The sequence below is a fragment of the Oncorhynchus mykiss genome, chromosome 21 (assembly GCF_013265735.2).
Source record: "Oncorhynchus mykiss isolate Arlee chromosome 21, USDA_OmykA_1.1, whole genome shotgun sequence".
In the NCBI taxonomy this organism is placed as follows: domain Eukaryota; kingdom Metazoa; phylum Chordata; class Actinopteri; order Salmoniformes; family Salmonidae; genus Oncorhynchus; species Oncorhynchus mykiss.
The window spans coordinates 64,411,964-64,439,447 of record NC_048585.1 but is presented as its reverse complement, the minus strand read 5'-3'; the positions used below and the strand labels follow the sequence as shown (position 1 = coordinate 64,439,447).

Below are 27,484 nucleotides of genomic sequence, written 5' to 3'. Positions count from 1 at the left end.
AACCAGGTATTTATATATATAACCCTTTATTTAACCAGGTATTTATATATATAGCCCTTTATTTAACCAGGTATTTATATATATAACTCTAACCCTTTATTTAACCAGGTATTTATATATATAACCCTTTATTTAACCAGGTATTTATATATATAACTCTAACCCTTTATTTAACCAGGTATTTATATATATAACCCTTTATTTAACCAGGTATTTATATATATAGCCCTTTATTTAACCAGGTATTTATATATATAACCCTTTATTTAACCAGGTGTATATATATATATATATATAACCCTAACCCTTTATTTAACCAGGTATTTATATATATAACCCTTTATTTAACCAGGTATTTATATATATAACCCTAACCCTTTATTTAACCAGGTATTTATATATATATCCCTTTATTTAACCAGGTATTTATATATATAACCCTTTATTTAACCAGGTATTTATATATATAACCCTTTATTTAACCAGGTATTTATATATATAACCCTTTATTTAACCAGGTATTTATATATATAACCCTAACCCTTTATTTAACCAGGTATTTATATATATAACCCTAACCCTTTATTTAACCAGGTATTTATATATATAACCCTTTATTTAACCAGGTATTTATATATATAACCCTAACCCTTTATTTAACCAGGTATATATATATATAACCCTTTATTTAACCAGGTATTTATATATATAACCCTTTATTTAACCAGGTATTTATATATATAACCCTTTATTTAACCAGGTATTTATATATATATAACCCTTTATTTAACCAGGTATTTATATATATATAACCCTTTATTTAACCAGGTATTTATATATATAACCCTAACCCTTTATTTAACCAGGTATTTATATATATAACTCTATCCCTTTATTTAACCAGGTATTTATATATATATAACCCTTTATTTAACCAGGTATTTATATATATAACCCTTTATTTAACCAGGTATTTATATATATAACCCTTTATTTAACCAGGTATTTATATATATATAACCCTTTATTTAACCAGGTATTTATATATATAACCCTTTATTTAACCAGGTATTTATATATATAACCCTAACCCTTTATTTAACCAGGTATTTATATATATAACTCTATCCCTTTATTTAACCAGGTATTTATATATATAACCCTTTATTTAACCAGGTATTTATATATATAGCCCTTTATTTAACCAGGTATTTATATATATAACTCTAACCCTTTATTTAACCAGGTATTTATATATATAACCCTTTATTTAACCAGGTATTTATATATATAACTCTAACCCTTTATTTAACCAGGTATTTATATATATAACCCTTTATTTAACCAGGTATTTATATATATAGCCCTTTATTTAACCAGGTATTTATATATATAACCCTTTATTTAACCAGGTGTGTGTGTATATATATATATATATAACCCTAACCCTTTATTTAACCAGGTATTTATATATATAACCCTTTATTTAACCAGGTATTTATATATATAACCCTAACCCTTTATTTTACCAGGTATTTATATATATATCCCTTTATTTAACCAGGTATTTATATATAGAACCCTTTATTTAACCAGGTATTTATATATATAACCCTTTATTTAACCAGGTATTTATATATATAACCCTAACCCTTTATTTAACCAGGTATTTATATATATAACCCTAACCCTTTATTTAACCAGGTATTTATATATATAACCCTTTATTTAACCAGGTATTTATATATATAACCCTAACCCTTTATTTAACCAGGTATATATATATATATATATAACCCTTTATTTAACCAGGTATTTATATATATATAACCCTTTATTTAACCAGGTATTTATATATATAACCCTTTATTTAACCAGGTATTTATATATATAACCCTTTATTTAACCAGGTATTTATATATATATAGCCATTTATTTAACCAGGTATTTATATATATAACTCTAACCCTTTATTTAACCAGGTATTTATATATATAACTCTAACCCTTTATTTAACCAGGTATTTATATATATAACCCTTTATTTAACCAGGTATTTATATATATAGCCCTTTATTTAACCAGGTATTTATATATATAACCCTTTATTTAACCAGGTGTATATATATATATATATATAACCCTAACCCTTTATTTAACCAGGTATTTATATATATAACCCTTTATTTAACCAGGTATTTATATATATAACCCTAACCCTTTATTTAACCAGGTATTTATATATATATCCCTTTATTTAACCAGGTATTTATATATATAACCCTTTATTTAACCAGGTATTTATATATATAACCCTTTATTTAACCAGGTATTTATATATATAACCTTTTATTTAACCAGGTATTTATATATATAACCCTAACCCTTTATTTAACCAGGTATTTATATATATAACCCTAACCCTTTATTTAACCAGGTATTTATATATATAACCCTTTATTTAACCAGGTATTTATATATATAACCCTAACCCTTTATTTAACCAGGTATATATATATATAACCCTTTATTTAACCAGGTATTTATATATATAACCCTTTATTTAACCAGGTATTTATATATATAACCCTTTATTTAACCAGGTATTTATATATATATAACCCTTTATTTAACCAGGTATTTATATATATAACCCTTTATTTAACCAGGTATTTATATATATAACCCTAACCCTTTATTTAACCAGGTATTTATATATATAACTCTATCCCTTTATTTAACCAGGTATTTATATATATATAACCCTTTATTTAACCAGGTATTTATATATATAACCCTTTATTTAACCAGGTATTTATATATATATAACCCTTTATTTAACCAGGTATTTATATATAACCCTTTATTTAACCAGGTATTTATATATATAACCCTAACCCTTTATTTAACCAGGTATTTATATATATAACTCTATCCCTTTATTTAACCAGGTATTTATATATATAACCCTTTATTTAACCAGGTATTTATATATATAGCCCTTTATTTAACCAGGTATTTATATATATAACTCTAACCCTTTATTTAACCAGGTATTTATATATATAACCCTTTATTTAACCAGGTATTTATATATATAACTCTAACCCTTTATTTAACCAGGTATTTATATATATAACCCTTTATTTAACCAGGTATTTATATATATAGCCCTTTATTTAACCAGGTATTTATATATATAACCCTTTATTTAACCAGGTGTATATATATATATATATAACCCTAACCCTTTATTTAACCAGGTATTTATATATATAACCCTTTATTTAACCAGGTATTTATATATATAACCCTAACCCTTTATTTTACCAGGTATTTATATATATATCCCTTTATTTAACCAGGTATTTATATATATAACCCTTTATTTAACCAAGTATTTATATATATAACCCTTTATTTAACCAGGTATTTATATATATAACCCTAACCCTTTATTTAACCAGGTATTTATATATATAACCCTAACCCTTTATTTAACCAGGTATTTATATATATAACCCTTTATTTAACCAGGTATTTATATATATAACCCTAACCCTTTATTTAACCAGGTATATATATATATATATATAACCCTTTATTTAACCAGGTATTTATATATATATAACCCTTTATTTAACCAGGTATTTATATATATAACCCTTTATTTAACCAGGTATTTATATATATAACCCTTTATTTAACCAGGTATTTATATATATAACCCTAACCCTTTATTTAACCAGGTATTTATATATATAACTCTATCCCTTTATTTAACCAGGTATTTATATATATAACCCTTTATTTAACCAGGTATTTATATATATAGCCCTTTATTTAACCAGGTATTTATATATATAACTCTAACCCTTTATTTAACCAGGTATTTATATATATAACCCTTTATTTAACCAGGTATTTATATATATAACTCTAACCCTTTATTTAACCAGGTATTTATATATATAGCCCTTTATTTAACCAGGTATTTATATGTATAACCCTTTATTTAACCAGGTATTTATATATATAACCCTTTATTTAACCAGGTATTTATATATATATAACCCTTTATTTAACCAGGTATTTATATATATAACCCTTTATTTAACCAGGTATTTATATATATATAACCCTAACCCTTTATTTAACCAGGTATTTATATATATAACTCTATCCCTTTATTTAACCAGGTATTTATATATATAACCCTTTATTTAACCAGGTATTTATATATATAGCCCTTTATTTAACCAGGTATTTATATATATAACTCTAACCCTTTATTTAACCAGGTATTTATATATATATAACTCTAACCCTTTATTTAACCATATATTTATATATATAGCCCTTTATTTAACCAGGTATTTATATATATAACCCTTTATTTAACCAGGTATTTATATATATAACCCTTTATTTAACCAGGTATTTACATATATAACCCTAACCCTTTATTTAATCAGGTATTTATATATATAACCCTTTATTTAACCAGGTATTTATATATATAACCCTTTATTTAACCAGGTATTTATATATATAACCCTTTATTTAACCAGGTATTTATATATATAACCCTAACCGTTTATTTAACCAGGTATTTATATATATAACTCTAACCCTTTATTTAACCAGGTATTTATATATATAACCCTTTATTTAACCAGGTATTTATATATATAACTCTAACCCTTTATTTAACCAGGTATTTATATATATAGCCCTTTATTTAACCAGGTATTTATATATATAACCCTTTATTTAACCAGGTATTTATATATATAACCCTAACCCTTTATTTAACCAGGTATTTATATATATAACCCTTTATTTAACCTGGTATTTATATATATAACCCTTTATTTAACCAGGTATTTATATATATAACCCTTTATTTAACCAGGTATTTATATATATAACCCTTTATTTAACCAGGTATTTATACATATAACCCTTTATTTAACCAGGTATTTATATATATAACCCTTTATTTAACCAGGTATTTATATATATAACCCTTTATTTAACCAGGTATTTATATATATAACCCTTTATTTAACCAGGTATTTATATATATAACCCTTTATTTAACCAGGTATTTATATATATAACCCTTTATTTAACCAGGTATTTATATATATAACCCTTTATTTAACCTGGTATTTATATATATAACCCTTTATTTAACCTGGTATTTATATATATAACCCTTTATTTAACCAGGTATTTATATATATAACCCTTTATTTAACCAGGTATTTATATATATAGCCCTTTATTTAACCAGGTATTTATATATATAACTCTAACCCTTTATTTAACCAGGTATTTATATATATAACCCTTTATTTAACCAGGTATTTATATATATAACTCTAACCCTTTATTTAACCAGGTATTTATATATATAGCCCTTTATTTAACCAGGTATTTATATGTATAACCCTTTATTTAACCAGGTATTTATATATATAACCCTTTATTTAACCAGGTATTTATATATATATAACCCTTTATTTAACCAGGTATTTATATATATAACCCTTTATTTAACCAGGTATTTATATATATATAACCCTAACCCTTTATTTAACCAGGTATTTATATATATAACTCTATCCCTTTATTTAACCAGGTATTTATATATATAACCCTTTATTTAACCAGGTATTTATATATATAGCCCTTTATTTAACCAGGTATTTATATATATAACTCTAACCCTTTATTTAACCAGGTATTTATATATATATAACTCTAACCCTTTATTTAACCATATATTTATATATATAGCCCTTTATTTAACCAGGTATTTATATATATAACCCTTTATTTAACCAGGTATTTATATATATAACCCTTTATTTAACCAGGTATTTATATATATAACCCTAACCCTTTATTTAATCAGGTATTTATATATATAACCCTTTATTTAACCAGGTATTTATATATATAACCCTTTATTTAACCAGGTATTTATATATATAACCCTTTATTTAACCAGGTATTTATATATATAACCCTAACCGTTTATTTAACCAGGTATTTATATATATAACTCTAACCCTTTATTTAACCAGGTATTTATATATATAACCCTTTATTTAACCAGGTATTTATATATATAACCCTTTATTTAACCAGGTATTTATATATATAACTCTAACCCTTTATTTAACCAGGTATTTATATATATAGCCCTTTATTTAACCAGGTATTTATATATATAACCCTTTATTTAACCAGGTATTTATATATATAACCCTAACCCTTTATTTAACCAGGTATTTATATATATAACCCTTTATTTAACCTGGTATTTATATATATAACCCTTTATTTAACCAGGTATTTATATATATAACCCTTTATTTAACCAGGTATTTATATATATAACCCTTTATTTAACCAGGTATTTATACATATAACCCTTTATTTAACCAGGTATTTATATATATAACCCTTTATTTAACCAGGTATTTATATATATAACCCTTTATTTAACCAGGTATTTATATATATAACCCTTTATTTAACCAGGTATTTATATATATAACCCTTTATTTAACCAGGTATTTATATATATAACCCTTTATTTAACCAGGTATTTATATATATAACCCTTTATTTAACCTGGTATTTATATATATAACCCTTTATTTAACCTGGTATTTATATATATAACCCTTTATTTAACCAGGTATTTATATATATAACCCTTTATTTAACCAGGTATTTATATATATAACCCTTTATTTAACCAGGTATTTATATATATAACCCTTTATTTAACCAGGTATTTATATATATAGCCCTTTATTTAACCAGGTATTTATATATATAACCCTTTATTTAACCAGGTATTTATATATATAACCCTAACCCTTTATTTAACCAGGTATTTATATATATAACCCTAACCCTTTATTTAACCAGGTATTTATATATATAGCCCTTTATTTAACCAGGTATTTATATATATATATATAACCCTTTATTTAACCAGGTATTTATATATATAACCCTAACCCTTTATTTAACCAGGTATTTATATATATAACCCTAACCCTTTATTTAACCAGGTATTTATATATATATAACCCTTTATTTAACCAGGTATTTATATATATAACCCTAACCCTTTATTTAACCAGGTATTTATATATATAACCCTTTATTTAACCAGGTATTTATATATATAACCCTAACTCTTTATTTAACCAGGTATTTATATAATATATATATAACCCTAACTCTTTATTTAACCAGGTAGGCCAGTTGAGAACAAGTTCTCATTTACAACTGAGACCTGGCCAAGATAAAGCAAAGCAGTTTGACACAAACAACAACACAGAGTATAAAGAAACGCACAGTCAATAACACAATAGAGACATCTATGTACAGTGTGTGCAAATGTAGTAAGAGTAGGGAGGTAAGGCAATAAATTGGCCGTAGTGACGAAATAATTACAATTAATTACAAGTGACGAAATAATTACAATTTAGCATTAACACTGGAGTGATGTGTTTTGATGTCTTCACTGTTATACAACAATCTATTAAAAAGGGATATATTGGTTGTGGTTGACATTGTTGTATTTGTGCCCACTTTGTGATGTTGTTGTGATGTTGTTGTGCTGTTGTGCTGTTTTGCTGATGTTGTTGTGTTGTTGTGCTGTTGTGATGTTGTTGTGCTGTTGTTGTGATAAAAGTCATTATAGGGACAGACAAAAAACCACTCTGTCTAAATGATTATCATCCCACCAGGTCTCCCCCATCCTGCCACCACCCCAGCAGAGAGACCCATCGTTGTCACCCTGGTCCCTGCCCTCCCTGTCGCCAGGCCTGTCTCCTGGCCCTGAAACGATGCCAACACCCCTGTCCCCAACCCTGCCACGACCAGGTTATGGTGAAGACCAGCGACAGGGTGAGTGTGTGCCATGCTGACAGGACAGTTTCAGAGAATGGTAGCGTTTCAGAATGACTGAATGGGGGATGTTAGATTGGATCCACCAGGGGTGGCACCGATGCCAGGTCATCAACTCTGCTGTGGGGCGTGAGATTGGTCTGTAAAAATATAGTGGAGACTGTAGATTGCTTTATAAAGTGAGATCTGTCAGGAGACCGCTAGCCTGGAACGCCACCCATATGTTATTTATAGTGGAGATGGAAAATAACAAGGAGTCCTATTGTGGGCGGCAGGGTAGCCTAGTGGTTAGAGCGATGGACTAGTAACCGGGAAGGTTGCAAGTTCAAACTCCCGAGCTGACAAGGTACAAATCTGTCGTTCTGCCCCTGAACAGGCAGTTAACCCACTGTTCCTAAGCCGTCATTGAAAATAAGAATTTGTTCATAACTGACTTGCCTCGTTAAATAAAGGTTAAATAAATAAAATTGGTCTGTTTCCCTTGTCTGGGTTAGTATAGGGACCGGGTTAGTATAGGGACTGGGTTAGTATAGGGACCGGGTTAGTATAGGGACCGGGTTAGTATAGGGACCGGGTTAGTATAGGTTAGTATAGGGACTGGGTTAGTATAGGGACCGGGTTAGTATAGGGACCGGGTTAGTATAGGGACCGGGTTAGTATAGGGACCGGGTTAGTATAGATTAGTATAGGGACCGGGTTAGTATAGGGACTGGGTTACTATAGGGACCGGGTTAGTATAGGTTAGTATAGGGACTGAGTTAGTATAGGGACCGGGTTAGTATATGTTAGTATAGGGACCGGGTTAGTATAGATTAGTATAGGGACCGGGTTAGTATAGGTTAGTATAGGGACTGGGTTAGTATAGGGACCGGGTTAGTATAGATTAGTATAGGGACCGGGTTAGTATAGGTTAGTATAGGGACTGGGTTAGTATAGGGACCGGGTTAGTATAGGTTAGTATAGGGACTGAGTTAGTATAGGGACCGGGTTAGTATAGGTTAGTATAGGGACCGGGTTAGTATAGATTAGTATAGGGGCCGGGTTAGTATAGGGACTGGGTTACTATAGGGACCTGGTTAGTATAGGTTAGTATAGGGACTGAGTTAGTATAGGGACCGGGTTAGTATAGGGACCGGGTTAGTATAGATTAGTATAGGGACCGGGTTAGTATAGGTTAGTATAGGGACTGGGTTAGTATAGGGACCGGGTTAGTATAGATTAGTATAGGGACCGGGTTAGTATAGGTTAGTATAGGGACTGGGTTAGTATAGGGACCGGGTTAGTATAGGTTAGTATAGGGACTGAGTTAGTATAGGGACCGGGTTAGTATAGGGACCGGATTAGTATAGGGACCGGTTTAGTATAGGGACTGGTTTAGTATAGGGACTGGTTTAGTATAGGGACCGGTTTAGTATAGGGACTGGGTTAGTATAGGGACCGGGTTAGTATAGGGACCGGTTTAGTATAGGGACTGGTTTAGTATAGGGACTGGTTTAGTATAGGGACCGGTTTAGTATAGGGACTGGGTTAGTATAGGGACCGGGTTAGTATAGGGACCGGATTAGTATAGGGACCGGTTTAGTATAGGGACCGGTTTAGTATAGGGACTGGTTTAGTATAGGGACCGGGTTAGTATAGGTTAGTATAGGGACCGGGTTAGTATAGGGACCGGGTTAGTATAGGGACCGGGTTAGTATAGGTTAGTAATAGGGACTGGGTTAGTATAGGGACCGGGTTAGTATAGGGACCGGGTTAGTATAGGGACCGGGTTAGTATAGGGACCGGGTTAGTATAGGGACCGGGTTAGTATAGGTTAGTATAGGGACCGGGTTAGTATAGGTTAGTATAGGGACTGGGTTAGTATAGGGACCGGGTTAGTATAGGGACTTGGTTAGTATAGGGACCGGGTTAGTATAGGGACCTGGTTAGTATAGGGACGTATAGGGACTGGGTTAGTATAGTGACTGGGTTTTATAGGGACCGGGTTAGTATAGGGACCGGGTTAGTATAGGGACCGGGTTAGTATAGGGACCGGGTTAGTATAGTGACCGGGTTAGTATAGGGACCGGGTTAGTATAGGGACCGGGTTAGTATAGGGACCGGGTTAGTATAGGGACCGGGTTAGTATAGGGACCGGGTGAGTATAGGGACCGGGTGAGTACAGGAACCAGGTTAGTATAGGGACCGGGTTACTATAGGGACCGGGTTAGTATAGGTTAGTATAGGGACTGGGTTAGTATAGGGACTGGGTTAGTATAGGGACTGGGTTAGTATAGGGACTGGGTTAGTATAGGGACTGGGTTAGTATAGGGACTGGGTTAGTATAGGGACCGGGTTAGCACAGGGACCGGGTTAGTACAGGGACCGGGTTAGTATAGGGACCGGGTTAGTATAGGGACCGGGTTAGTATAGGTTAGTATTGGGACCGGGTTAGTATAGGGACCGGGTTAGTATAGGGACTGGGTTAGTATAGGGACCGGGTTAGTATAGGTTAGTATAGGGACCGGGTTAGTATAGGGACCGGGTTAGTATAGGGACCGGGTTAGTATAGGGACCGGGTTAGTATAGGGACTGGGTTAGTATAGGGACTGGGTTAGTATAGGGACCGGGTTAATATAGGGATCGGGTGAGTACAGGAACCGGGTTAGTATAGGGACCGGGTTACTATAGGGAATGGGTTAGTATAGGGACCGGGTTAGTATAGGGACTGGGTTAGTATAGGGCCCGGGTTAGTATAGGGACTGGGTTAGTATAGGGACTGGGTTAGTATAGGGACTGGGTTAGTATAGGGACCGGGTTAGTATAGGGAATGGGTTGGTATAGGGACCGGGTTAGTATAGGGACTGGGTTAGTATAGGGACCGGGTTAGTACAGGGACCGGGTTAGTATAGGGACTGGGTTAGTATAGGGAACGGGTTAGTATAGGGACCGGGTTTGTATAGGGACCGGGTTAGTATAGGGACTGGGTTAGTATAGGTTAGTATAGGGACCAGGTTAGTATAGGGACCGGGTTAGTAAAGGGACCGGGTTAGTATTGGGACCGGGTTAGTATAGGGACTGGGTTAGTATAGGGACCGGGTTAGTATAGGTTAGTATAGGGACCGGGTTAGTATAGGGACTGGGTTAGTATAGGTTAGTATAGGGACCGGGTTAGTATAGGTTAGTATAGGGACCGGGTTAGTATAGGGACCGGGTTAGTATAGGGACCGGGTTAGTATAGGGACCGGGTTAGTATAGATTAGTATAGGGACCGGGTTAGTATAGGGACTGGGTTAGTATAGGGACCGGGTTTGTATAGGGACCGGGTTAGTATAGGGACTGGGTTAGTATAGGTTAGTATAGTGACCGGGTTAGTATAGGGACCGGGTTAGTATAGGGACTGGGTTAGTATAGGGACTGGGTTAGTATAGGTTAGTATAGGGACCAGGTTAGTATAGGGACCGGGTTAGTAAAGGGACCGGGTTAGTATTGGGACCGGGTTAGTATAGGGACTGGGTTAGTATAGGGACCGGGTTAGTATAGGTTAGTATAGGGACCGGGTTAGTATAGGGACTGGGTTAGTATAGGTTAGTATAGGGACCGGGTTAGTATAGGTTAGTATAGGGACCGGGTTAGTATAGGGACCGGGTTAGTATAGGGACCGGGTTAGTATAGGGACCGGGTTAGTATAGATTAGTATAGGGACCGGGTTAGTATAGGGACTGGGTTAGTATAGGGACCGGGTTTGTATAGGGACCGGGTTAGTATAGGGACTGGGTTAGTATAGGTTAGTATAGTGACCGGGTTAGTATAGGGACCGGGTTAGTATAGGGACTGGGTTAGTATAGGGACTGGGTTAGTATAGGGACTGGGTTAGTATAGGGACTGGGTTAGTATAGGGACCGGGTTAGTATAGGTTAGTATAGGGACCGGGTTAGTATAGGGACCGGGTTAGTATAGGCACCGGGTTAGTATAGGGACCGGGTTAGTATAGGGACCGGGTTAGTATAGGGACCGGGTTAGTATAGGGACTGGGTTAGTATAGGGACCGGGTTAGTATAGGTTAGTATAGGGACTGGGTTAGTATAGGTACCGGGTTAGTATAGGGACCGGGTTAGTATAGGGACTGGGTTAGTATAGGTTAGTATAGGGACCGGGTTAGTAAAGGGACCGGGTTAGTAAAGGGACCGGGTTAGTGTAGGGACTGGGTTAGTATAGGGACTGGGTTAGTATAGGGACCGGGTTAGTATAGGTTAGTATAGGGACCGGGTTAGTATAGGGACCGGGTTAGTATAGGGACCGGGTTAGTATAGGGACTGGGTTAGTATAGGGACCGGGTTAGTATAGATTAGTATAGGGACCGGGTTAGTATAGATTAGTATAGGGACCGGGTTAGTATAGATTAGTATAGGGACCGGGTTAGTATAGATTAGTATAGGGACCGGGTTAGTATAGGGACCGGGTTAGTATAGGGACCGGGTTAGTATAGGGACCGGGTTAGTATAGGGACCGGGTTAGTATAGGGACTGGGTTAGTATAGGTTAGTAATAGGGACCGGGTTAGTATAGGGACTGGGTTAGTATAGTGACCGGGTTAGTATAGTGACTGGGTTAGTATAGGGACCGGGTTAGTATAGGGACCGGGTTAGTATAGGGACCGGGTTAGTATAGGGACTGGGTTAGTATAGATTTGTATAGGGACTGGGTTAGTATAGGGACTGGGTTAGTATAGGGACTGGGTTAGTATAGGGACTGGGTTAGTATAGATTTGTATAGGGACTGGGTTAGTATAGGGACTGGGTTAGTATAGATTAGTATAGGGACTGGGTTAGTATAGGGACTGGGTTAGTATAGGGACTGGGTTAGTATAGGGACTGGGTTAGTATAGATTAGTATAGGGACTGGGTTAGTATAGGGACTGGGTTAGTATAGGGACTGGGTTAGTATAGGGACTGGGTTAGTATAGGGACTGGGTTAGTATAGATTAGTATAGGGACTGGGTTAGTATAGGGACTGGGTTAGTATAGGGACTGGGTTAGTATAGGGACTGGGTTAGTATAGGGACCGGGTTAGTATAGGGACCGGGTTAGTATAGGTTGGTATAGGGACCGGGTTAGTATAGGGACCGGGTTAGTATAGGGACCGGGTTAGTATAGGGACCGGGTTAGTATAGTGACCGGGTTAGTATAGGGACCGGGTTAGGTATAGGGACCGGGTTAGTATAGGGACCGGGTTAGTATAGGGACCGGGTTAGTATAGGGACCGGGTTAGTATAGGGACCGGGTTAGTATAGGGACCGGGTTAGTATAGGGACCGGGTTAGTATAGGGACCGGGTTAGTATAGGGACCGGGTTAGTATAGGGACTGGGTTAGTATAGGGACCGGGTTAGTATAGGGACCGGGTTAGTATAGGTACTGGGTTAGTATAGTGACCGGGTTAGTATAGGTTAGTATAGGTTAGTATAGTGACTGGGTTAGTATAGGTTAGTATAGTGACCGGGTTAGTATAGGGACCGGGTTAGTATAGGTTAGTATAGGGACCGGGTTAGTATAGGGACTGGGTTAGTATAGGTTAGTATAGGGACCGGGTTAGTATAGGTTAGTATAGGGACCGGGTTAGTATAGGGACTGGGTTAGTATAGGTTAGTATAGGGACCGGGTTAGTATAGGGACTGGGTTAGTAGTTGAGGAACAGCCTCAGTGTTGTGGTTTACATAATGATTATATCATTAGTTATGTCAGGACCTATCAGAACAGCTGATTCAGGATGTTTATCCTGGACTCCTACATGTATGCTTGGATACTTCCTGTCTCAGACTGCTTGTTTTGCAGGTCCTAGCAGGCCCGTGGGAGCAGTCGTCAGAACCTGCGTTTGTCCGTAAAGCTCTCCCCTGCCCGCCCTGCCTGGTCCCTATACCCACGTATGTACACACACACACACACACACACACACGCACACACACACACAGTAACACACACAGTAACACATTAACACACACACAGTAACACAGTAGCACACACACAGTAACACAGTAACACACACACAGCAACACAGTAACACACACACACACAGTAACACAGTAACACACACACACACAGTAACACAGTAACACACACACACACACACAGTAAGACACACAGTAACACCCCCCCCCCCCCCCCCCACACACCTCACACGGCCAACGGTTACCCCCCCCCCCCCCCCCTCACACGGCCAGCGGTTCTCCCCCCCCCCCCCACACACACGGCCAGCGGTTACCCCCCCCCCTCACACGGCCAGCAGTTACCCCCCCCCCCCCCCTCACACGGCCAGCGGTTACCCCCCCCCCCCCTCACACGGCCAGCGGTTACCCCCCCCCCTCACACGGCCAGCGGTTCCCCCCCCCCCCCTCACACGGCCAGCGGTTACCCCCCCCCCCCCTCACACGGCCAGCGGTTACCCCCCCCTCACACGGCCAGCGGTTACCCCCCCCCTCACACGGCCAGCATTTACCCCCCCCCCCCCCTCCCCTCACACGGCCAGCGGTTACCCCCCCCCCTCACACGGCCAGCGGTTACCCCCCCCCACCTCACACGGCCAGCGGTTACCCCCCCCCCCCCCACACCTCACACGGCCAGCGGTTACACCCCCCCCCCCACACACACACCTCATACGGCCAGTGGCGCTCGGGACATGTGGTCATGCTGATGTGGTCTGATCCTAGAGTGCGTCACTGCGCTGCAGGCAGCTGGATCTGGGGGGAGATGCAGACTGAACTCATGTTTTCCTCTCTGTACAGGGCCTGTCTTGGAGAGCATGAGGTAAACTGAGAACTTTTGGTTATTTACTTTCCACATCCCTCCCTCTTCCCTCACCGTGTCCCTCTCTCTCTCCACCGGGTCTCTCCCTCTCTCCTCACCGGGTCTCTCCCTCTCTCCTCACCGTGTCCCTCTCTCTCTCCACCGGGTCTCTCCCTCTCTCCTCACCGCGTCTCTCTCCCCCCTCACCGTGTCCCTCTCTCTCTCCTCACCGGGTCTCTCTCTCTCTCTCTCCACCGGGTCTCTCTCCCCCCTCACCGTGTCCCTCTCTCTCTCCACCGGGTCTCTCCCTCTCTCCTCACCGCGTCTCTCTCCCCCCTCACCGTGTCCCTCTCTCTCTCCTCACCGGGTCTCTCTCTCTCTCCCCACCGGGTCTCTCTCTCTCTCCACCGGGTCTCTCTCCCCCCTCACCGGGTCTCTCTCCCTCCTCACCGGGTCTCTCTCCCCCCTCACCGTGTCCCTCTCCACCGTGTCTCTCTCCCTCTCCACCGTGTCTCTCTCCCTCTCCACCGGGTCTCTCTCTCCTCACCGGGTCTCTCCCCCCTCACCGTGTCCCTCTCCCTCTCCACCGTGTCTCTCTCCCTCTCCACCGTGTCTCTCTCCCTCTCCACCGTGTCTCTCCCTCTCTCCTCACCGGGTCTCTCTCCCTCCTCACCAGATCTCTCTTCCCTCACCGTGTCTCTCTCCCTCTCCACCGGGTCTCTCTCCCTCTCCACCGGGTCTCTCTCCCTCTCCACCGGGTCTCTCTCCCTCTCCACCGGGTCTCTCCCTCTCTCCTCACCGTGTCCCTCTCTCTCTCCACCGGGTCTCTCCCTCTCTCCTCACCGGGTCTCTCTCCCCCCTCACCGTGTCCCTCTCCCCCCTCACCGTGTCCCTCTCCCCCCTCACCGTGTCCCTCTCCCTCTCCACCGGGTCTCTCCCTCTCTCCTCACCGGGTCTCTCTCCCTCCTCACCAGATCTCTCTCCCTCTCCACCGTGTCTCTCTCCCTCTCCACCGGGTCTCTCCCTCTCTCCTCACCGGGTCTCTCTCCCCCCTCACCGGGTCTCTCTCCCTCTCCACCGGGTCTCTCTCTCTCTCTCCACCGGGTCTCTCTCTCTCTCTCCACCGGGTCTCTCTCTCTCTCTCCACCGGGTCTCTCTCTCTCCTCACCGGGTCTCTCTCTCTCCTCACCGGGTCTCTCTCTCTCCTCACCGGGTCTCTCTCCGGTGAGGGTCTCTCTCTCTCCTCACCGGGTCTCTCTCTCTCCTCACCGGGTCTCTCTCCGGTGAGGGTCTCTCTCTCTCTCCTCACCGGGTCTCTCTCTCTCTCCTCACCGGGTCTCTCTCTCTCTCCTCACCGGGTCTCTCTCTCTCTCCTCACCGGGTCTCTCTCTCTCTCCTCACCGGGTCTCTCTCTCTCTCCTCACCGGGTCTCTCTCTCTCTCCTCACCGGGTCTCTCTCTCTCTCCTCACCAGATCTCTCTCTCTCTCCTCACCGGGTCTCTCTCTCTCTCCTCACCGGGTCTCTCCCTCTCTCCATCTCTCTCTCTCTCCTCACCGGGTCTCTCTCTCGCTCCACCGGGTCCCTCTCTCTCCCCTCACCGGGTCTCTCCCTCTCTCCATCCCTCTTCCTCTCTCCATCGGGTCTCTCCCTCTCTCCAGTGATAACCTAAAGGTTGTCAGACCAACAGAAGTCTTGTTTGCTTTTCACATCCCTCCTTCACTCCTTTCCTCATTTCCAAATGTCATGTCATCCCTCTTTCTAGCTTTCTCTCTCTCCCTCTCTCTGACCTTTCAACCAATGGGAGCTTAACTAAACAGAACAGGAAGAACATAAACAGATTGATCATGAGAAAACATGGGAGTTAACGGAGGGAGGGAGACAGAATAGTAGTGCATCAATCTGACTTGTTCAGGACAGTTTTACTCCTGAACATACTTATGCAAAGAGGTTGAATACGTACTGACTCAAGACATTTTTTTATTCATTTGTCAAAATTTCAAAATGCATCATTTCACCTTGACATGATGGTGTGTTTCACCTTGACATGATGGTGGGAAATCTTGTGGAGAGTGGAGGCTGTTATAGCAGCAATGTTCCTACATCTAGTGGAAAGCCTTCCCAGAAGAGTGGAGGCTGTTATAGCAGCAATGTTCCTACATCTAGTGGAAAGCCTTCCCAGAAGAGTGGAGGCTGTTATAGCAGCAATGTTCCTACATCTAGTGGAAAGCCTTCCCAGAAGAGTGGAGGCTGTTATAGCAGCAATGTTCCTACATCTAGTGGAAAGCCTTCCCAGAAGAGTGGAGGCTGTTATAGCAGCAATGTTCCAACATCTAGTGGAAAGCCTTCCCAGAAGAGTGGAGGCTGTTATAGCAGCAATGTTACAACATCTAGTGGAAAGCCTTCCCAGAAGAGTGGAGGCTGTTATAGCAGCAATGTTACAACATCTAGTGGAAAGCCTTCCCAGAAGAGTGGAGGCTGTTATAGCAGCAATGTTCCAACATCTTGTGGAAAGCCTTCCCAGAAGAGTGGAGGCTGTTATAGCAGCAATGTTCCAACATCTAGTGGAAAGCCTTCCCAGAAGAGTGGAGGCTGTTATAGCAGCAATGTTCCAACATCTAGTGGAAAGCCTTCCCAGAAGAGTGGAGGCTGTTATAGCAGCAATGTTCCAACATCTAGTGGAAAGCCTTCCCAGAAGAGTGGAGGCTGTTATAGCAGCAATGTTACAACATCTAGTGGAAAGCCTTCCCAGAAGAGTGGAGGCTGTTATAGCAGCAATGTTCCTACATCTAGTGGAAAGCCTTCCCAGAAGAGTGGAGGCTGTTATAGCAGCAATGTTCCAACATCTAGTGGAAAGCCTTCCCAGAAGAGTGGAGGCTGTTATAGCAGCAATGTTCCAACATCTAGTGGAAAGCCTTCCCAGAAGAGTGGAGGCTGTTATAGCAGCAATGTTCCTACATCTAGTGGAAAGCCTTCCCAGAAGAGTGGAGGCTGTTATAGCAGCAATGTTCCAACATCTAGTGGAAAGCCTTCCCAGAAGAGTGGAGGCTGTTATAGCAGCAATGTTCCAACATCTAGTGGAAAGCCTTCCCAGAAGAGTGGAGGCTGTTATAGCAGCAGACAACAAAACAAGCCATACAGAAATCAGAAGTCAGAAATACCATTGTAAATATTCACTTACCTTTGATGATCTTCATCAGAATGCACTCCCAGGAATCCCAGTTCCACAATAAATGTTTGTTTTGTTCGATAAAGTCCATTTATGTCCAAATACCTCCTTTTTGTTAGTGCGTAAATGCAGTGCAGTAAATTCATGAGGCGTGACACCATCGTCCAGACGAAAAGTCAAACACTTCCGTTACAGTGGAAGCCTTAGGAAGTGCAATATGACCCCATAGACACTGTATATTTGATAAGCAATGACTTGGAAAAACTACAAAACTCAGATTTCCCACTTCCTGGTTGGATTTTTCTCAGGTTTTTGCCTGCTAGATAAGTTCTGTTATATTCACAGACATCATTCAAACAGTTTTAGAAACTTCAGAGTGTTTTCTATCCAAATCTACTAATTATATGCATATTCTAGCTTTAATGGCTGAGTACCACAAGACTACCTACTGCCCCTATTTGATAGACTACCTACTGCCCCTATTTGATAGACTACCTGCTGCCCCTATTTGATAGACTACCTACTGCCCCTATTTGATAGACTACCTGCTGCCCCTATTTGATAGACTACCTACTGCCCCTATTTGATAGACTACCTGCTGCCCCTATTTGATAGACTACCTACTGCCCCTATTTGATAGACTACCTACTGCCCCTATTTGATAGACTACCTACTGCCCCTATTTGATAGACTACCTACTGCCCCTAATTGATAGACTACCTGCTGCCCCTATTTGATAGACTACCTGCTGCCCCTATTTGATAGACTACCTACTGCCCCTATTTGATAGACTACCTGCTGCCCCTATTTGATAGACTACCTACTGCCCCTATTTGATAGACTACCTGCTGCCCCTATTTGATAGACTACCTGCTGCCCCTATTTGATAGACTACCTGCCGCCCCTATTTGATAGACTACCTGCCGCCCCTATTTGATAGACTACCTACTGCCCCTATTTGATAGACTACCTGCTGCCCCTATTTGATAGACTACCTACTGCCCCTATTTGATAGACTACCTGCTGCCCCTATTTGATAGACTACCTACTGCCCCTATTTGATAGACTACCTGCTGCCCCTATTTGATAGACTACCTGCTGCCCCTATTTGATAGACTACCTGCTGCCCCTATTTGATAGACTACCTACTGCCCCTATTTGATAGACTACCTGCTGCCCCTATTTGATAGACTACCTACTGCCCCTATTTGATAGACTACCTGCTGCCCCTATTTGATAGACTACCTACTGCCCCTATTTGATAGACTACCTGCTGCCCCTATTTGATAGACTACCTACTGCCCCTATTTGATAGACTACCTGCTGCCCCTATTTGATAGACTACCTGCTGCCCCTATTTGATAGACTACCTACTGCCCCTATTTGATAGACTACCTGCTGCCCCTATTTGATAGACTACCTACTGCCCCTATTTGATAGACTACCTGCTGCCCCTATTTGATAGACTACCTACTGCCCCTATTTGATAGACTACCTGCTGCCCCTATTTGATAGACTACCTACTGCCCCTATTTGATAGACTACCTGCTGCCCCTATTTGATAGACTACCTGCTGCCCCTATTTGATAGACTACCTGCTGCCCCTATTTGATAGACTACCTACTGCCCCTATTTGATAGACTACCTGCTGCCCCTATTTGATAGACTACCTGCTGCCCCTATTTGATAGACTACCTGCTGCCCCTATTTGATAAAGCAGACTCCCCCTGGGTTAGATATTAACATCATAAATAAAATTGTCAAGATGATCAGGACAATCAGTAGTGAAAAGTGGGGTGGGTGAGCTTGAAGGGTGGGGTTGGATTAGAAATGAACATCAGTAACAACCAGGATGAAGGGTGGGGTTGGATTAGAAATGAACATCAGTAACAACCAGGATGAAGGTTGGGGTTGGATTAGAAATGAACATCAGTAACAACCAGGATGAAGGGTGGGGTTGGATTAGAAATGAACATCAGTAACAACCAGGATGAAGGGTGGGGTTGGATTAGAAATGAACATCAGTAACAACCAGGATGAAGGGTGGGGTTGGATTAGAAATGAACATCAGTAACAACCAGGATGAAGGGTGGGGTTGGATTAGAAATGAACATCAGTAACAACCAGGATGAAGGTTGGGGTTGGATTAGAAATGAACATCAGTAACAACCAGGATGAAGGGTGGGGTTGGATTAGAAATGAACATCAGTAACAACCAGGATGAAGGTTGGGGTTGGATTAGAAATGAACATCAGTAACAACCAGGATGAAGGGTGGGGTTGGATTAGAAATGAACATCAGTAACAACCAGGATGAAGGTTGGGGTTGGATTAGAAATTAACATCAGTCAGAATAAGGAAAACATAATGGACAATAGCATTAACAATAACAGCAGTGTCAGGTTTTTCTGTTTCTCTTCTGTTCTCTCTATTCTGTTCTCTCTATTCTGTTCTCTCTATTCTGTTCTCTCTATTCTGTTCTCTCTATTCTGTTCTCTCTATTCTGTTCTCTCTATTCTGTTCTCTCTATTCTGTTCTCTCTATTCTGTTCTCTCTATTCTGTTCTCTCTATTCTGTTCTCTCTATTCTGTTATCTCTATTCTGTTATCTCTATTCTGTTCTCTCTATTCTGTTCTCTCTATTCTGTTCTCTCTATTCTGTTCTCTCTGTATCTCTTCTCTCTCTGTATCTCTTCTCTCTCTCTCTCTGTCTCTATCCTGTTCTCTCTGTCTCTGTCTCCTCTCTCTCTGTCTCTCTATCTGTCCGTCTCTATCTCAAGGTTGTTATTTGTTCTGATCTCTCATACACTCTTCTCATTTATCCCATTTAGGCTGCTTTAGTATTCACTACACACTCTGCTTTAGCAGGAACACACACACACACACACACACTCCACCTTCTTTTTATAGGGACACAAAAAGCAAACTCATGTTCACCTTCATTTGAGCTCTCTGTTCTGTCTGCTCTAGTCTGCTGGTGTCTGTCTGCTCTGTCTGTTCTGTCTGCTCTAGTCTGCTGTTGTCTGTCTGCTCTAGTCTGCTGTTGTCTGTCTGCTGTTGTCTGTCTTCTCTAGTCTGCTGTTGTCTGTCTTCTCTAGTCTGCTGTTGTCTGTCTGCTCTAGTCTGCTGTTGTCTGTCTGCTCTAGTCTGCTGTTGTCTGTCTGCTCTAGTCTGCTGTTGTCTGTCTGCTCTAGTCTGCTGTTGTCTGTCTGCTCTAGTCTGCTGTTGTCTGTCTGCTCTAGTCTGCTGTTGTCTGTCTGCTCTAGTCTGCTGTTGTCTGTCTGCTCTAGTCTGCTGTTGTCTGTCTGCTCTAGTCTGCTGTTGTCTGTCTGCTGTTGTCTGTCTGCTGTTGTCTGTCTGCTGTTGTCTGTCTGCTGTTGTCTGTCTGCTGTTGTCTGTCTGCTGTTGTCTGTCTGCTGTTGTCTGTCTGCTGTTGTCTGTCTGCTGTTGTCTGTCTGCTGTTGTCTGCTGTTGTCTGTCTGCTGTTGTCTGTCTGCTCTAGTCTGCTGTTGTCTGTCTGCTCTAGTCTGCTGTTGTCTGTCTGCTCTGTTCTCTGTCTTCTATGGTCCGTCTGCTCTCTTTTTCTGTCATCTCTGTCTGCTCTGCTCTTGTCTGTTCATCAGGACATCAATAATCTGCTGTTCATCAGGACATCAATAATCTGCTCCCAGACATTATAAACCTGCATCAGGACATCAATAAGATGCTCCCTAACATTTTAAACCAGCATCAGGACATCAATAATCTGCTCCCAGACATTATAAACCAGCATCAGGACATCAATAATCTGCTCCCAGACATTATAAACCTGCATCAGGACATCAATAACCTGCTCCCAGACATTATAAACCTGCATCAGGACATCAATAAGATGCTCCCTAACATTTTAAACCAGCATCAGGACATCAATAATCTGCTCCCAGACATTATAAACCAGCATCAGGACATCAATAATCTGCTCCCAGACATTTTAAACCAGCATCAGGACCTCAATAATCTGCTCCCAGACATTATAAACCAGCATCAGGACATCAATAATCTGCTCCCAGACATTATAAACCAGCATCAGGACCTCAATAATCTGCTCCCAGACATTATAAACCAGCATCAGGACATCAATAATCTGCTCCCAGACATTATAAACCAGCATCAGGACATCAATAATCTGCTCCCAAACATTTTAAACCAGCATCAGGACCTCAATAATCTGCTCCCAGACATTATAAACCAGCATCAGGACATCAATAATCTGCTCCCAGACATTATAAACCAGCATCAGGACATCAATAATCTGCTCCCTAACATTTTAAACCAGCATCAGGACCTCAATAATCTGCTCCCTAACATTATAAACCAGCATCAGGACATCAATAATCTGCTCCCAGACATTATAAACCAGCATCAGGACATCAGTAACCTGCTCCCTAACATTATAAACCAGCATCAGGAGATCAGTAACCTGCTCCCAGACATTATAAACCAGCATCAGGACATCAGTAATCTGCTCCCTAACATTATAAACCAGCATCAGGACATTCCGTCTATCATAGTTCATGTGGGATTCAATGACATCATGAAGGGCATCTCAGAACAGCAGAAGATGGATTTTAAAGAACTGATTGAGTCTCTACTTGACACCAACAAACACCCCATAATATTTGTCCCTCTGCCCTCACTAAATCGTGGCATTGGACGGTTCAGCAGACTGTTATCCCTCCATAACTGACTACCAGACTATCAGCAGACTGTTATCCCTCCATAACTGACTACCAGACTATCAGCAGACTGTTATCCCTCCATAACTGACTACCAGACTATCAGCAGACTGTTATCCCTCCATAACTGACTACCAGACTATCAGCAGACTGTTATCCCTCCATAACTGACTACCAGACTATCAGCAGACTGTTATCCCTCCATAACTGGCTACCAGACTATCAGCAGACTGTTATCCCTCCATAACTGGCTACCAGACTATCAGCAGACTGTTATCCCTCCATAACTGGCTACCAGACTATCAGCAGACTGTTATCCCTCCATAACTGACTACCAGACTATCAGCAGACTGTTATCCCTCCATAACTGGCTACCAGACTATCAGCAGACTGTTATCCCTCCATAACTGACTACCAGACTATCAGCAGACTGTTATCCCTCCATAACTGACTACCAGACTATTGCAGCTCTCTGGGTGAAACATTTAACAGTTTTGATAATTTTTGGGAAAAAAACACATTTTATAAGGAGGATGGGATCCACCCAAATCATGTGGGATCCTGGATCCTTTCACAGCATTATAAGGCTGCGTTGAGACAATGATTTATCAATGACCCAAACCCAGCTCAGCTAATCTCTACCATTGTGTTGCTGAGTCATCATTAATGCTTTAGCTAATGTACATTATCTCAGGGACGTTGGGAGACACAATATAAGAAACCCAATTTATCTCCCATTAACTGTCCTGAATGCCTCTGCTGATCCTACAGCTATTGTGTGCAGTAATCATTTAACCTATGAACCAGAGTTACACTGCTAGCACTGAGCCGGTGTGCCCTAGCAGGAAGACCACTGTTAGCACTGAGCCAGTGTGCCCTATCAGGAAGTCCACTGTTAACACTGAGCCAGTGTGCCCTAGCAGGAAGACCACTGTTAGCACTGAGCCAGTGTACCCTAGCAGGAAGACCACTGTTAGCACTGAGCCAGTGTGCCCTAGCAGGAAGACCACTGTTAGCACTGAGCCAGTGTGCCCTATCAGGAAGACCACTGTTAGCACTGAGCCAGTGTACCCTAGCAGGAAGACCACTGTTAGCACTGAGCCAGTGTGCCCTAGCAGGAAGACCACTGTTAGCACTGAGCCAGTGTGCCCTAGCAGGAAGACCACTGTTAACACTGAGCCAGTGTGCCCTAGCAGGAAGACCACTGTTAGCACTGAGCCAGTGTGCCCTAGCAGGAAGACCACTGTTAACACTGAGCCAGTGTGCCCTAGCAGGAAGATCACTGTTAACACTGAGCCAGTGTGCCCTAGCAGGAAGACCACTGTTAACACTGAGCCAGTGTGCCCAGCTCACCCTGCACTAACATAAATATCATGAGCACATCTACTGCTGCTAAGTTCTCTCTCCCGTTTTCTCTCTCTTGTTCTCTCTCCTGTTCTCTCTCTCTTCTGTTCTCTCTCCCTTTCTCTCTCTCTTGTTCTCTCTCTCTCTCCTGTTCTCTCTCCCGTTCTCTCTCTCCTGTTCTCTCTCCCGTTTTTCTCTCTCTCGTTCTCTCTCCCGTTTTTCTCTCTCTCGTTCTCTCTCTTGTTCTCTCTCCCGTTATCTCTCTCTATCCTTCACTTCCCAGTGAAGCCATGAAAACAATCAAGCATCCCAGAAAATTGCTAAAAAATAGCCAAAGTTAACATACGTAGCCTAAGAAACGAGGTTCAAGAAATCAATAATTTGCTAGTAACAGATGACATTCATATTCTGACAATCTCTGAAACTCACTTAGATAATACCTTTGATGATAGTGGTAGCAATACATGGTTATAACATTACCGAAAAGACAGGAATGCCAAAGGTGGAGGTGTTGCTGTTTATATTCAGAACCACATTCCTGTAAAGAAGAGCTCATGTTAAATACTGTTGAAGTAATATGGCTACAGGTTACTCTGCCTCAACCTAAAGCCCATTCTGGTGGGAAGCTGCTATAGACAGTCAGTATCTGGATAATGTTAAATACTGTTGAAGTAATATGGCTACAGGTTCCTCTGCCTCACCTAAAGCCCATTCTGGTGGGACGCTGCTATAGACCACCAAGTGCTAACAGTCAGTATCTGGATAATGTTAAATACTGTTGAAGTAATATGGCTACAGGTTCATCTGCCTCACCTAAAGCCCATTCTGGTGGGAAGCTGCTATAGACCAAGTGCTAACAGTCAGTATCTGGATAATATGTGTGAAATGCTTGATAATGTATGTATCAACAGATAAGTATATTTTCTGGGTGATTTAGATATTGACTGGCTTTCATCAAGCTGCCCACTCAAGAAAAAGCTTCAAACTGTAACCAGTAACTAACTAGTGCCTGCAACCTGGTTCAGGTTATCAGTCAACCTACCAGGGTAGTTACAAACAACCTGGTTCAGGTTATCAGTCAACCTACCAGGGTAGTTACAAACAACCTGGTTCAGGTTATCAGTCAATCTACCAGGGTAGTTACAAACAACCTGGTTCAGGTTATCAGTCAACCTACCAGGGTAGTTACAAACAACCTGGTTCAGGTTATCAGTCAACCTACCAGGGTAGTTAGTCCTAAATATAAAAAAAAAAAAACTAAAAGCATTGTCCAAAATACCATCATTCACTAAACGCTAAACCTCACCTACATTTTGTAATGGTTAATGTGGAAATTGAGCAAGTTGAGGTGACTAGACTGCTTGGAGTAACCCTGGATTGTAAACTGTCATGGTCAAAACATATTGATACAACAGCAGCTAAGATGGGGAGAAGTCTGTCTATAATAAAGCACTGCTCTGCCTTCTTAACAACACTATCAACAAGGCAGGTCCTACAGGCCCTAGTTTCTACCTTCTTAACAACACTATCAACAAGGCAGGTCCTACAGGCCCTAGTTTCTACCTTCTTAACAACACTATCAACAAGTCAGGTCCTACAGGCCCTAGTTTCTACCTTCTTAACAGCACTATCAACAAGGCAGGTCCTACAGGCCCTAGTCTCTACCTTCTTAACAGCACTATCAACAAGGCAGGTCCTACAGGCCCTAGTTTCTACCTTCTTAACAACACTATCAACAAGGCAGGTCCTACAGGCCCTAGTTTATACCTTCTTAACAACACTATCAACAAGTCAGGTCCTACAGGCCCTAGTTTCTACCTTCTTAACAGCACTATCAACAAGGCAGGTCCTACAGGCCCTAGTTTCTACCTTCTTAACAACACTATCAACAAGGCAGGTCCTACAGGCCCTAGTTTCTACCTTCTTAACAACACTATCAACAAGGCAGGTCCTACAGGCCCTAGTTTATACCTTCTTAACAACACTATCAACAAGGCAGGTCCTACAGGCCCTAGTTTATACCTTCTTAACAACACTATCAACAGGGCAGGTCCTACAGGCCCTAGTTTCTACCTTCTTAACAACACTATCAACAAGACAGGTCCTACAGGCCCTAGTTTCTACCTTCTTAACAGCACTATCAACAAGGCAGGTCCTACAGGCCCTAGTTTCTACCTTCTTAACAACATTATCAACAGGGCAGGTTCTACAGGTCCTAGTTTCTACCTTCTTAACAACATTATCAACAAGGCAGGTCCTACAGGCCCTAGTTTCTACCTTCTTAACAGCACTATCAACAAGGCAGGTCTTACAGGCCCTAGTTTCTACCTTCTTAACAACACTATCAACAAGGCAGGTCCTACAGGCCCTAGTTTCTACCTTCTTAACAGCACTATCAACAAGGCAGGTCCTACAGGCCCTAGTTTCTACCTTCTTAACAACACTATCAACAAGGCAGGTCCTACAGGCCCTAGTTTCTACCTTCTTAACAACACTATCAACAAGGCAGGTCCTACAGGCCCTAGTTTCTACCATCTTAACAACATTATCAACAAGGCAGGTCCTACAGGCCCTAGTTTCTACCTTCTTAACAACACTATCAACAAGGCAGGTCCTACAGGCCCTAGTTTCTACCTTCTTAACAACACTATCAACAAGGCAGGTCCTACAGGCCCTAGTTTCTACCTTCTTAACAACACTATCAACAAGGCAGGTCCTACAGGCCATAGTTTCTACCTTCTTAACAACACTATCAACAAGGCAGGTCCTACAGGCCCTAGTTTCTACCTTCTTAACAACACTATCAACAAGGCAGGTCCTACAGGCCCTAGTTTCTACCTTCTTAACAACACTATCAACAAGGCAGGTCCTACAGGCCCTAGTTTCTACCTTCTTAACAACACTATCAACAAGGCAGGTCCTACAGGCCCTAGTTTCTACCTTCTTAACAACACTATCAACAAGGCAGGTCCTACAGGCCCTAGTTTCTACCTTCTTAACAACACTATCAACAAGGCAGGTCCTACAGGCCCTAGTTTCTACCTTCTTAACAACACTATCAACAAGGCAGGTCCTACAGGCCCTAGTTTCTACCTTCTTAACAACACTATCAACAAGGCAGGTCCTACAGGCCCTAGTTTCTACCTTCTTAACAACACTATCAACAAGGCAGGTCCTACAGGCCCTAGTTTCTACCTTAACAACACTATCAACAAGGCAGGCCCTAGTTTCTACCTTCTTAACAACACTATCAACAAGGCAGGTCATACAGGCCCCAGTTTCTACCTTAACAACACTATCAACAAGGCAGGTCCTAGTTTCTACCTTCTTAACAACACTATCAACAAGGCAGGTCCTACAGGCCCTAGTTTCTACCTTAACAACACTATCAACAAGGCAGGTCCTAGTTCCTACCTTCTTAACAACACTATCAACAAGGCAGGTCCTAGTTCCTACCTTCTTAACAACACTATCAACAAGGCAGGTCCTAGAGGCTCTAGTTTCTACCTTAACAACACTATCAACAAGGCAGGTCCTAGTTTCTACCTTCTTAACAACACTA

General features: G+C 41.0%; 1 protein-coding gene across 3 annotated transcripts in view; it reads left to right on the top strand.

Annotated features, from left to right (window-relative positions):
* Positions 1-27,484, top strand: part of nfxl1 (nuclear transcription factor, X-box binding-like 1) — a 96,072-nt gene that overhangs the window by 41,540 nt on the left and 27,048 nt on the right. For all 3 annotated transcript variants that reach the window (XM_036958424.1, XM_036958425.1, XM_036958426.1), the window contains exons 14-16: positions 7,781-7,940; positions 13,751-13,839; positions 14,698-14,719. In XM_036958424.1, coding sequence (XP_036814319.1) covers positions 7,781-7,940; positions 13,751-13,839; positions 14,698-14,719 — 271 coding nt within the window. The remainder of the gene's footprint in view (positions 1-7,780; positions 7,941-13,750; positions 13,840-14,697; positions 14,720-27,484) is intronic.